Genomic DNA, 14,136 nt, shown 5'->3' with positions numbered 1-14,136 from the left:
GTTCTAGTGTCAATATTTCAATGGCAGCTGACTTGCTTTTCCTAATTTAATTTATATTTCAGCAATACGTAAATATACAGTTTGTCCCACTGTGGTGTGTGTGAGATTTAAAGTTTTGCAATTGTAGCAGAGTTAGCTTAAAGTATAAAATAATACAGTCATTTCTGTGGTACCCATTGCTGAACTATGGTAGAATGAAGTGTGTCTACTCCAAGCTGAAAGAAGTCGAGAGAGACCGTCTGACTTGATCTTTATTCTGCTCAAGCAAACATGACCTAGCCTTTTAGTGAATAAATACAGGACACAGGAAAGTGTCCCACTGTTGGAAGAGGAATCTGTGCTGTATACACTCCTGGCTGCAATGACGCAGTCTGCTGTATGAAACAAACCCAGCCTGAAACCAATGAACAAAGAAGAAAGCAAAGTCTATTGGCATGAGTTTTAACATTTGTTCTTCATTTAAAAGTAAAATCACATCATTGTAGAAATGAAATTCCAATTTATTGTTTCAATCTTATACTGTATTCGAGGGTAATGTAAGGTTGTAATGCAGCACACAAACACTGCTCCTGCTGGTAACGCGAATGGTGTCTGGACACACTGGTTTGTAACTGGGGAAAGAGGATGCGGCACAGGTGCGTGTTGGGTTGACCCCGCAGCACCTGCGTGGATGTTTTGATGAGCACGGCGGTTTGTGCTCAGAGGATGAGCTGCTCAAATTTACAGCAAACACATGACGTCAGTCTTTTTGATAAAAGGCACTTCACAAGTGCATGAAGTCAAGGCTTGTCTTAACAAACACATATACAGTATCTGGCCTTTAATGTTTTCACCATTATATATTTTTATGAACATTCAGTATCTGTTGTCCATTAAATTTGGCTTTCAAGTGTATGGAACTATTGTGTTTTGCTTTACAGTAACTCTAAGATGACATGAACGTAGCATTACCTCCATATATTCTCCATACAACAGCAGGACTTCAAATCTTCCCTTCGATGCAGTAATGCATTAAACAAACATGCGCGCACGTCCACTCACAAACTCACTTTCACAGTTAGAACATTAACATACACACCCACCTTGCTGGTATTTCAGGTAATTTGTTTGATTTTATGATTGCACAGCCCATTAACAGTGTGTATGTTAAGACTTCGAACTCCCACTCTGTGTTCTGATGCTGTAAATGACCAGAGATGCAGTAAATTACCTGAAAACCACTCGACAATCATCAGCATCTTCAGCGTGTCTCAATGATAGCCACAAAGTTATACGTAAATCACTTTTCTGATATGTTGGCAATATAAAATATCTCAATTCCAAGCCAGTGGAGGTCACAGTTAACATGGTTCAGTAGTTTAAGGCTTTCATTTGTTGTAATTTACAGATGATGACAGTGATTCAAAAGTAAAAAAAAAAAAAAAAGAAAAACAGCTGATAAAACACATGTAGGTGTTTAAATTCAAAGCTAAAATGATTATTTTTGGGGCTTTACTGCAATTTTTCACTTTAATACCTGTTAATAAAGGAAAGAAAATAGATTTGATCCAGAACTAAACTACAGGGACAAACAGATTTTTGGTTCAGGTGTTCATCCTTGTTGCTGTTGGCACACAGATGAGGAGAGAGCATGATCAAAGTGAAAGCTGCTACTATTTAAAACCCTCCCATGCGCTGTCTGACACAATCCCTCTGCTCATCCTGCTGATGCCAGCCAGTTTGACTTTAGCGCGGGCTGTCCACCTGACGGCCACTGTTGAATCCTTGGAGTCCGACAGGTTAGCATAGCGAGAGGAGTCCTCCTCCAGACCCTGGCTGCCCCACGAGGCAAGTTCCAAGGGGAGGCCTAGAGAGTCAGGGAAGGACACCTGTGAATTCTCCTTCTGGTTCTTCTCGTCCAAGGCTTCATCAGTAATAGACTCAGATAGGTTTTCCAGCTGAGGAGGTTCCCATCCCTCCATCTTCTCCAGTTTTTTAGTCGGTGAGATCTGCCTCATCGTCGTCGTAACGCTCTCCCAGAAACAGTAGCCCTTCTCTGGCTTGTCCTTCTTTTCCTTCTCCTTCTCATCATCCTTGATTTTCTTGTGAGAACTACTGAGAAATACAAAGAGAAGGAGGGAAGCACAAGGTTAAAATCAATGAAATGTTTGTGCAACAGCTAGTTAGAAGGAACAAACTGCACCACTAACATCCTCACTATCAATAACTCTGACACGGTGGGGAACAAATGTGTACGGGATATCTCAACAGCGCAGACTTTCCCCATACGGTGAGTCATTAAATGGGAATTCACAGTTGTTTGTTACAGGGAGGTGATTGATTTAGATTTTCCTCTACATACGTGTTCCACTTCCTTAAGTGTTCTGAAAGTTAATAACAGCTCGGGCTCTAACTTATAAACAAACACGAGCAGTGGGCCGTGACCCAATTATTTCCAGTCAGGTCTGTAAATATTTTTGAAACACACACTTGGCCGGTGATGGTAATGGCCACTGAGTATATACTGTATCTGTTAGGACAATGTGAACCAGAAATAATGTAGACAGGTCTGATATACATCACTATTATTCTGACAGTGAAACCCATATTTTTAGTTACACAAACCTTTTAACAGCACTGTTAAAAAGTAACACATCATTTTAGAGGTTCAGTGCCCATGTTTACTCAAGCACTGCACTGTCCTTTACATGTGATCTTGAAATTTCTTTTACAAACTAAAATCAATAAATTGAAAAAATATACTACATTTAAAAAAAAATTGTTTGTGATCTGTTTATGATACTATGCATTATTAAAGATTACACTATATATAAATATATGCACGTTATCGCCTAGTGATGTGAAAAAGTCTAACAAATCAACTATAAAATGAGGTTAACAAATGATTGTATGTAGTTACCGTCTGCCTCTGATAAAACCTACATGTTACCACATTTATTTTGCCGTCAGTCGAGTTTAACTTATAGGAGAGCATCCGTAGAGATAACATTATTGTTTGTGTAACCTCACCCTCTGCGGTCAGCCAGCTTCACCCCAGTCAATAAGAAGTGTTCGTCATCCTTGGAAGAGAACATCTTCTTCTCCCGCCTCTCTTTCTTGGACATGATCTTCTTGACCTTGGCATCCTGACAGAGACCGGCAGAAAATAGCGCATTTGACTTTTGAATTTCAGAACTAACATTAATCACTGCATCTGGTGCATGTTAGCGTGTTATCGCTGGTGCCTGTGTGTGAGTGATTTATGCTCCCTGAAGACGCAGATTTCACAAGTTCCAGTTTCACAGGAGTTTAGAAAAGCAGCCTGATGTTCAAAGTGATGAAATGTGTATCTTTTCTCTAAAAATTGTATTTTGGGCTCAGTTGATCCTGATGCATGCAATTCTTCAGATCTGTCCATGATACAAACATTTAAAGTTATAAAAACAAGCGAGATTTCTTTTTGCAACACAAATCATCACTAAATGAATTGTTTCTGCATGTTCATATACATTTTAGATGACAATAGTGATGCCATTCTCATCTCTATACGGTAAATCAATTAGTTTAGTATAGCTGAGGACAGGGAAACAGCTAACATGTCCCTGTCCAACAAAATGGACCTATCAGCTTTTCCAAACTCACTAATTAACATGTAGTATCATGTTTGTTTAGTCTTTGTCCAGGTTTCCCGTATAAATAAGGAGGTCAATTTGGCTCCAGTTTCATAGGTACTTTGCAGATAGTATTAAGTTTAACTAACATTAGCTACTCAGCAGCTATGTATCTTATTCTAACAGAGGATAAACGAGGAGACTAACTAAAACTTCTTGTGGCTGTATGAGCACAGCCAACTTTTTGGAAAGCCAGCCAGTAGTGGGTCCTGACACGCGACCTGATCCAAGTCTTTCTGCAACTACAACTTCAGTAATTAGCTATTCATCATCCAAGAGTCTACCTGTTTCGCCTCCATAATCTTAGCACACAAACGCGCTGCTTACAAGAATCTTTCAGCATAATCATTTCTGTTCATGTCGCATTCAACAGCAACTGCTTTGTGAGCCTCTCATCTAACTAGGAAAGCAAAGAAGCATGCGTTCTTATTGCAGTTGGACAAAAACCTTGCAATGTTCGCTATTGAGATAAATAGATAAAGATAGAGAAAGAGCTTGAGTGGCATTGACTTGGCAGTAATGTTTGGCACATTGCAGTGGAAGACCCACCACTCCCTCTGAAACTCCCCTCATACTCCCCCATCACATCTGAATTCCTCCCTGCCTTTGCAGCTTTCGACAGAGCACACATTCCACCCTCCTCAGTGATTGTGGAACAAACTTTTGGCTGTTTCTCTCCCTGCCTGGGAAGAATTCCCAATGTCAACTGTCAAGGTCATAACATTTACTCCTACTCACATCCGTGCCTGTCTTTGCCTAACTGTTATCAGAACGTTCTCAGTATTTACACTGTTTGATGAACGTGTCTGACTCTGGCAACCCCCTAAAACTACTACTTTTGTTTCTGTGGTCCACCTGCTGAGGAGGTGCTCGATTCTAATGTCTCATGTTTCGGGCTCTGTGCTAGAGGCCGTGAAAGCAATCATCTCTCAAACTGAATAGGAACACATGCAATAATATCAGCCACCAGGGCTGAGATCAAGGTTCAGAATGTCGCTCCCCTACTTGGTTTCTGCGTGCTGTCAAGCGTAAACCATGGATAAGATTTGCTGTACCTCGAGAAACCAGAGATTCCAAATAAGATCCAGTTGATCTGTCTACATATGTGTGTGCACACATGGATAATTCTTGCTTTATATGTGCATGCATGCATGTGTGCACATGCAGAAGCCTGCCCATTCACCATTCTTTTCAACACTGACACCAAGGTCACAAGATCCAAAGCAGCTCAGTGCCCAATACTCTCTCCAGCCAAAAAACAGGTAAACCAAGTAGCTCACTGAGGCTCACTGTGTGGGAGAGCGTTACCTACAGCTCCACGCCTGGCAGAACAAAGGGTTGTTATTGGACCAAGTTCTACCAACCATACCACAGAGTTAGAAGCTGGGATTACAAATGCATTTGATTTTGGACATTTTGAAAATATCTATGTGCTAAGCTTCTGCTGGCTGAACCTCTCAATTAACTCTTGGTAATGAAATTAAGCCCATATTTCCCAAAATATAAAATTATTATTATTATTATTATTGACTGTAAATTAATCAAGCTTGTTTCATAATTTAATAAGTACACAGCATTCATATAAATATCTCGTCTACTGTTTAATGGCAGCCACTGTGACCTTTTGACCACTGACATCATCATTAGTGAATCACATTATGGCACAGCACCGAAAGCAAGGACTCAAAGTAAAGTGAGCACTGCTTGCCAGCAATACTTGCAAAATAATTATATGGCACTGTGGAATAAAATTCATTCAGTCTAGAAATGTAATCAGCCGTGCAGCTAAAAGTAACCCCCTCGTCCAGGACTGCACATCTGAACAAAGCAACCAATGGTGAAAGTACTGCAGCCTTCTACAGTGTCTGTGCAGTCTGTGGCTATTTTCAGCCTTGTTTTTCTTCCACGGTGATTGTTCCCATCTAAAAGGCCCAGCTCCTCGAAAGAATGCTATGTTTCCTTCCCTTCTCCATCCCAGCCAGCCGTATCCTCACAAACAGGTCAGTCATGAAATACGTCCTGAGAACTCTGTGTAGCTAAGTATGCAGAGATAACATGTTGTGTGTGAGATGGTTGGGCTTTAAACACTCATATGAGTTCAATTAAAATGTGTTAACAGCACAGATCAGAGGACGTTACATACAAAGTGACATCTTGAGCCCCCTCCATCCACAAAGGATGCTTCTCCTCAACCCTAATACTTAAGCTGTAATATTTGTTCATGGCCATTAGCTTGGTGGGTATATTACAGACAAAAGTGACGGCCACTACATACTTAAAGTGCCTTAAACTGCTATTCGAACAGTAACTGCTGAAGGCCAAAAAAATGTTGACCCTGCGCCTCAGTTTCAGGATTAGTTTTAGGATAAGCATAAAAGTCCAAACTCATGAGCCATAACAACAAACAAGTTTTTCAGTGATAAAGTTGAGCATAAAACAGGGGATGATGATGAGCAGGCGTGTTTACAGGAAAACACTGCAGCTTCAGCACTCGTCTGACTCTCCTGCTTTCCTTCAGCGCTACTGTGACAACGCTCTGTGGTCACCAGACAAGAGGAAACCACCACCCAGGAGTGTATATGTCTGTGTGTGTGTGTGTGTGTGTGTGTTGTGTGGACTGGGAGCATTGAGGTCAACGATGATGATGATGATGATGACACTGACTGTTTTAGGGTACCATCAAGGTGACGTCATGTGTGTGAGTACATAGGAGTATGCTGGATGAGTGCATATCGTCAGAGAGTAACAGTCGGAGGTAAAACTGTGTAAATTTAGATTATGTTTGAAAGCACAGTGTGTGTTTGTGTCTGTGTTATATCCAAATTGCTGTAAAGTTGTGCTGTTTACCTTGGATACTCCACTGACAGCTTCCTCCTCCTCTTCCTCTCCTTCTATGTCCTTGTCCTGCGACACACACACACACACACACACACACACACACACACAAACACACACACACCAGCAGTGAGTTAACACAAATAGCAACCCCCCAATACAAACACACACACACACACACACACACACCAACCACACTTTGCGGCGGTGGTGTGTGAGTGTGGAGCGTGTACAGACTTTCCTGTATAACAGAGTTACACCTTTTTACAGCTGTAACATAAATACGCTGTGTTTGGACGGTGAGAGGGAGGGATGGATGGATGGATGGATGGATGGATGGATGGATGGAGGACGAGGGGAAGCCACGAGGCTCAGAGGGCAGATTTAAACAAAAGAGAAAGAAAACAAATCCCTGACCTACTGCCTTAACAGGACTTTGGTATATAAGCACAGCTATTTTGGTTCCATTGTGCTTCTTTGGCCAGGCCTATTTTCCACATTGTTTAGTAGAGTATTTGTATTTCACATTCATTATTCTTTTTATTATATTGTTATACTTTGTTTTGATGACTGCTTTAAATCATCTTGACGATGATGAAGGAATAAACAGGTCTGCAGGCCAGAGGCTTTAGATTTGGACATGAGTTGGACTCAAACCACACAAAAGAGGCTTTAATTTGACTTGGACTTACTTTCTGAGGGACTTGTATAGTATACAGTAACCAACAATGTAAAGTATTATAGGTTCACTCTTATTAACAGGTTGCTTTATTACATGTTGAATTAATGCAAACTGACTGCAGCTATACAGGCTATACATTTTATTTACACTCAGACAGTGAGTTTTGAGTTTAATGGGGATGCTCCTAACCTTAGGAAACCATTTACAATCACACTTGCCTTGTGCTTTTGAACACTCATGACTTGACTTAGACTAAAAAAAAAAAAAAAACATTAAATCATAAGAAGAGGGCAGGATGTGCAGCCGAGCCTGAGATTACTAGTGGAGCCAGAATTCCTGTAAAATGATCAAAGGTGCATGAACTTCTAACAGCTATTAAGTCTAGGAGAGAGAGGGAGAAATGGTGGTTGGACATGTCTGAGCAAAGACTGCTGGGTCGCTGCCATCGAAGCTGAGACACTCTCCCACACACAGTCACACATACTGATTGCTGACTACTGTTTTACAGTGTAAAAGCATTAACAACGTGACACAGACCGGAGGGAGGGAGCGGAGTGATGATTCAGAGGGACAGAGACTAGTGTTTCAGAAAGAGATACTCCTGACAACAGAAACTAAGAGTTCTGCTTTCGCACCTCAGGGGGGGACACTTTCTCTCCTCTTTGTCTGTCTCTGTTTTCTCTCTGTGACTGAGTCTCTGTAAGTGTGTAAATTTCAGCAGTGTTGTAGGAATCTAAGCCAAAAAAAAAAAAAAAGGCAAAGTGAATTTAAATATCAAAGCACTGATGGTATTTGCACTAAGCCCAGAACCCAGCAACAATAACCCACATTCTCCAAACACAGACATTTCTAAGTCTAAAAAAAAGTAGCAGACCACAGGAACCATCTTCGCTTCAACCTCAGATGCAGACAGCAGAACATCTTGCCGGTCAGCCTACGGCTGCATTCTACAGTAAGAAGCCATAGAGCATCCAAGATCCTTCAGATAGCACAGAAACATCTGCTTGATGAACGAATAAGACTGACACACTACACCAAGGACACTTTAGAACACAGATCCAACAACCTCCACGACAAATTATGTGATGCTCTTCCTAAACCAGCTATGGAGGCAGTTGTAGAGTTTGTCCAGAAAGCGCAGATGGCCCAGCATCGCAAAGGCAAGGAGAGGCAAACAAAGAAGTTTGACATTCTTCTGACCAAAAAGCAAACCGCTGAGGAGCGTACATGGAGAAATAAGGATGACGAGACCACAACAGAGGACACCAAGGAGAAATGGGTTAAGAATCTCTCAGACAGAGAACTAACCCCTCCAGAGAGGGAGGTCTTATCCAAAGGCCTAAACTATGCAGTCACCCCAAAACAAGTTCCTGTTGTGGATTTCATTACAGCGACTGAAACCGCCATCCGAAACAACAACCTACCACTGGCAGAAGCAGAAGAACTTCGACTCAAAGTCTCTGCAGCTCTCTCCAGTGCACAACCACCAGATTCCAACCTCACCAAGGATGAGAGAATTGCACTGACATCACTCAGCAGGGATGAGACTATTACCATCCTTCCTGCGGACAAAGGAAGATGCACGGTCATTCTGAATACAACAGACTATCACGCCAAGGTGATTTCGCTTCTGGAGGATAAGCACACATACGAAAAACTGAAAAGGGACCCCACCAGCAATTACAAGAAGAAGGTAATAGACTGCCTGAAACATCTGGAACTGAAAAATGCCATTGATAGGGCAACCTATTACAGGTTGTATCCTGGGGAAGCCACTCCTTGCCTCTATGGCCTTCCCAAGATACACAAGGAAGGAGCCCCCCTCAGACCTATAGTCAGCAGTATTAACTCAGTAACATACAACATTGCCAAATTCCTGGCCACAGTATTGGCCCCACTAGTTGGACACACGGACCACCACATCCACAACTCAGAGGACTTTACGGCAAAGGTCAGGGACCTGGAACTGGATACGGATGAAACCATGGTATCCTTTGATGTTACGTCTCTCTTCACCAGCATCCCCACTACGGACGCATTGACATCGGTGAAGAGAAGACTGGAAGAAGACAGCTCCCTCAGCACCAGAACCAACCTCGGCCCCGACCAGATCTGTTTGCTCCTGGACCTGTGTCTCAACACCACGTACTTCACGTACAGAGGGGACTTCTACAAACAGAGACACGGCTGTGCCATGGGTTCCCCAGTGTCACCCATTGTAGCAAACCTATACATGGAAGAGGTGGAGAAGAAAGCTCTCAACTCCTTCCCAGGGACGACACCGACCCACTGGTTCAGATATGTGGATGACACCTGGGTGAAGATCAAAACCCAGGAGTTACAGTCTTTCACAGACCACATAAACTCAGTGGACACCAACATCAGTTTCACTAGAGAGGACACCAAAGATAACCGTTTGGCCTTCCTGGACTGCGCGGTCATCATTGGGGCAGGCAGAAGACTGGAAATAGAGGTTTACAGAAAACCCACCCACACGGACCAGTACCTGTTGTTCGACTCACATCATCCACTACAACACAAAATAGGAGTCATCAGGACTTTGAACCACAGAGCGCAAAACATCCCCACCTCCATAGAAGCCCAAAAGAAAGAAGACAGGCATCTGAAGACAGCGCTCAGGACTTGTGGATATCCCAAGTGGGCCTTTAACAAAGCAGGAACCTGTTCCAGGAAAAGAACAAGGGAACAGTCGGAGTCTCAGGTCCTACGCAAAAACCTGGTCATACCTTACATGGCTGGGGTTTCAGATAAGCTGAAGAGGATTTTCAGAAAACACAACATCCCTGTCTATTTCAAACCCACTAACACACTCAGACAGAAACTTGTACATCCCAAAGATCGGACTCCAAAACACAAGATGAGCAATATAGTGTATGCGGTCCAATGCAGTGAGGAATGCCCTGAACTGTACATTGGAGAAACCAAACAGCCGCTACACAGGAGGATGGCACAGCACAGGAGGAGTAACACCTCAGGTCCTGAATCAGCTGTGTACCTTCATCTTAAGGATAAAGGACACTCATTTGAGGACTGTGACGTTAAAATATTGGACAAAGAGGACAAGTGGTTTGAGAGAGGGGTGAGGGAAGCCGTGCATGTGCAAATCAACACTCCCTCTCTCAACAGAGGTGGAGGACTTAGACACAACCTGTCTTCTATTTATCATGCTGCCCTTTCATCTATCCCCAAAAAGGCCAGAAACAGTTCACACCTGCACCAGGTTGGACACACTTAACGACCCATTTAGGTGTTACGAGGGGGTGGGCTGAGGTGTGATCATTACATCCTTCACATCCCCCCCATCCTTTGTTTCACCTAACGAGCCTATTCAGGGCAAGGGGTGGAGTGAAACCAGCCTTGGAGCATAAATTTGCGGCCTCTAACCAACTATCTTCAGACTGAAGAAGCTACTTGGATGAGTAGCGAAACGTTTCACCTAACTAAAGGAAGTCCAGTTGCCATGACTAAACTTCCAGATAAGCTGAATTAGCCATCTCATGGGAGCCACAAGTTTAAATCTTGTGAAGAAAGCAAACAACAGTATTTTGTAAAATGTTGATTATTGCTGTGAAAAGTGCTTCAGACAAACCTTTTTGTGGCATCATGATGATTTGATTTACACTTGTAAGGTAAAACCTACAAACCTTTGATTTCAGTGATGTTACCCTTATCCCTTTGCCACTAATGATTTAGGTGTGCGGCCGTCTGAAGTTTTTTGCATAGACCTGACCCTCTGTAGTCGCTTCACAATGAAGGCCCTGACAGCTGAATATTAGTGGTGTTATTAAAGTGTTCAGGCGCATTACTGCTTTAAGCCACAGACAAACAGGCACATTCACCTCCTGCAAGCTCACAGCTGCCTCTTACAGCCTGTTGAACTTCAATAGAGGCTGAGTGGCGAGCAAGCAAAGCTGCTGCACAGGGCCTGCGGTCGCCCTAGAGCACCATGGAGGGAGAAAAGATATTGACTTCAAATCCTGCATTTTGTCTCCGCCCTTCCCCCCTTTACACTCCCTCTTTGCCTCTGTGTGCCTGTGGATGTCTTATCCCTTTATAATTATCTGCCTACCTGTCTAGCTGCTCGTCTCTGATGTACGGGCTTGACTCACTTTATTGGCACAGCATGTAAATCATGTGTTTCTGGCGCGGATTCACCTGCTGCCAAGCTAAAGATGTCAAAACTCCACGTGCAGCGTAACTTGCTGTTGGACTGACGTGTTTGGTGTTATGACCTCCACCTGGGTCAGTGTTAGAGAAGGCCACAAGTTGAAACACGTGAGTCTAACAAGTTGCTCTTTTTAAGTGTTGCTGCCATGAAATACAAACAGATAAGTGGGACCACCGAGACAAATGGGTGGAGAAAGTGAATAAGGTTGCCCTCGAGCAAGGACCTTCAGGCCTAACTCTGCATAGCAGCAGACAGATCAGACTGTCAGACAAGTAAAAGTGTGAGTAGAATCGACAAACACAGTCTCCACAAAACACATCATATTTACACTAAGCTACTTAGGATTATGTAAAAATGTATTGTGTTGATTACACATGTAATCACATTCTCACTCGCTAACAAAAACTAGGTTTCATTTGATTATTTTATGTGCATTATAGTTGTCAGCAGTATTGTCTTCATCTGTCATTTAAAGCAACAATACTAATGCTTGAAATGAATAACTGTGATTAGCATTTAATGTTATTAACAGAAATTATTGTAAAATAAAACCTTAAACCTTCCTAAAGTGTCAAAAAACAACTTTTTAACCAATTCAGCTAGTTCATTAAGTGACTAGTAACCCATCATATAATTAACTATAACATTGTTGATGAATATTTGCTGCTATTTTTGTTTTTTAACCTGCAGATGTTTGGGCCGCCGGTCAGCCAAAATAAACTATTTGAATGTGTAAACTTCTGGGAAATGATAGTAAGCTATTTCCTAACCTGTTATAAAACAACCAACCTTTATTTGAAACCCTGTTTTGAATCCTGCTTTACATCTACTGGTGATCTAATCCAAAAACAGATCATGACACAAACATGATCTATCTTTTGTTCTCTCTACTTCCCACTTTGTGCACGAGGCAAATCATGATTTGAATAGGGGGAAGCGAAAGTCTGCATGTCCAGACTGTGTTATCATAACTTTTTATCTTGGTTCATCCTGTATCACTGCTGGGTTGGATCGGCCTCCTCGCTGTTTTTATGACGTTTTATGAGCCAACCCCTGACCGTGGATGTGCTTCATTACCATGGAGACTTGAGGAGACCTCCCGGATGACATTCCCAAGAATTCTGCTCTGAACTCAGATCAGCTCTGATCAACCAAGTAGCGCTGCTGACCACTGGGGACACGGTCAGAAACTGAACTCAAGCACAGCTCTTCAGCCGTAGGGACCACATGCACTGGTTCCCAGGGTGGATGTTAAAAACGGCCAATAAAACCCAGCCAAAGGTCACAGATCTCGACTTTGTCACAATAACTGATGAAATATTACATGAAATGATGTTGGTTGATTTTCCTATTCACCTGCTAGATAGCACATTTACCCATTGCTCCCATTGCTGCTGCAGTCAGCAACATAATTATGGTCAAAGGTATTGACTTTTTACTTGTCTTTTGTTATTTATTTGTTTCTAGTACTGTACCACTGTAGTACTGTTGTTGCTAATTATTTTTAATTCTAGAGCTGCTGGAGAAACTCTTTTATGTGTGTGTGTTTGTGTCTTCACATGGTTTCTCCCCTATGCCCTTCTACACCTTGACACAGCCCAGCTGCCTGCTTGCAAGTGCTGATACAGAACACCACACCACCACACCACCACACACATACTGTTGCTGTTCATCTGGAAGAGATGTGGGTTTGTACATATGAGCTTTTGTGTATGTGCTTCCTGTTTCCATTGACACCAGAATATTCACTGAACGGACTAAATGAAAAACATTGCATGAACACAACAAAAAGACAGTTATGAGCTGTTCCCTCTTAGGTGTCTGCCAATCACAACCTGTGCTTACCTTTACAGTTATAGTGACTTTTGCTATTTGATTCCTCCTATCATATCACCACTATATTCTGTAATAAGCTGCGAAGGACACAGACTACACACAAACAGGCTCCGAGGAGACACTGGGATATTCAGTGTCATCATTTTGACCACAGCTGACATTAGTTTGAGCACTCGTCCTCCTCCTGCTCCACCATCAACTATTTGAGGTGTGTTTAGTCACTTTTTGGAAAGTTTAGGGACTTCAATAAAAACATATTTCAGGAAATTACAAGAATAGTTTTAACATTTTTATTTATTTATGTACTTTGTAAGGGATTTCTAATACGTTTGGTTTGAGTTCACTATAAAATCCAACAAATATTTAGTCTTAAAATCTTTTAGTGTTTTACAAACAAGATCAAAACTATCATAGTGTGTTTCTAACTCCCCTCAGCTGTTTTGATTTCCTGCACTTGCTCCTTAAAAATTCAGACGCAAGTGAAACAATGGAGAGAACAAACAGAAGTATCCACTGTGACCATTTCAACCCCATTGTTTAAGGGTCAACATGTAAAAACACAGTAACAGCAATGTCTATCGTCGTTTCCTTTTCATCGTTCTCATTATTACCTTGTAGGAGTGATGATAATGCCAGGACATGTCGTCTTCCTCTGACGCGTAATCCACCAGCACTTTACTCTTGCTTTTTTTAAACATACCGCTTCTAGCTGAAACAAGCTGTCTTGATCTTTTTGAAATAAAATAAAAAAAAAAGGTTTGAAGTTTAGTTAGCCCCGACTGTTCGGTCCCTCGTTTTCTGGAGAGATCGCAGCGACGCACCACCGAAGCGCGTTTGATTATTTCTCCAGCAGCAAATCCGGGAGACTTTCCCTAAAAACAGCTTATTCATTCATAGAGGTGCCAGGAGCTGGGAGGGTCCAGCTTTTCTTTTTTTTTTTTTTT

At 42.2% G+C, this 14,136-nt stretch overlaps 1 protein-coding gene across 2 annotated transcripts; it reads right to left on the bottom strand.

Annotated features, from left to right (window-relative positions):
• Nucleotides 1–233: 233 nt before the first annotated feature.
• Nucleotides 234–14,136, bottom strand: si:ch211-225h24.2 (testis development-related protein). Of its 2 annotated transcripts, none has more exons than XM_026341602.1 (4): nucleotides 13,804–14,136; nucleotides 6,498–6,554; nucleotides 3,010–3,125; nucleotides 234–2,091 (listed from the first exon to the last, which is right to left on the bottom strand). In XM_026341602.1, the coding sequence occupies exons 1-4, from the start codon at nucleotides 13,888–13,890 to the stop codon at nucleotides 1,653–1,655; spliced, it is 699 nt and encodes a 232-aa protein (XP_026197387.1). In that variant the 5' UTR covers nucleotides 13,891–14,136; the 3' UTR covers nucleotides 234–1,652. The 2 variants fall into 2 exon arrangements, with proteins under 2 accessions (XP_026197387.1, XP_026197386.1); XM_026341601.1 differs by having other exon boundaries at nucleotides 234–2,094; nucleotides 13,804–14,132.

The sequence above is a fragment of the Anabas testudineus genome, chromosome 24 (genome assembly GCF_900324465.2).
Source record: "Anabas testudineus chromosome 24, fAnaTes1.2, whole genome shotgun sequence".
Taxonomy (NCBI): domain Eukaryota; kingdom Metazoa; phylum Chordata; class Actinopteri; order Anabantiformes; family Anabantidae; genus Anabas; species Anabas testudineus.
The sequence above is the reverse complement of the archived record's forward strand: the minus strand, read 5'-3'. Positions and strand labels throughout refer to the sequence as shown.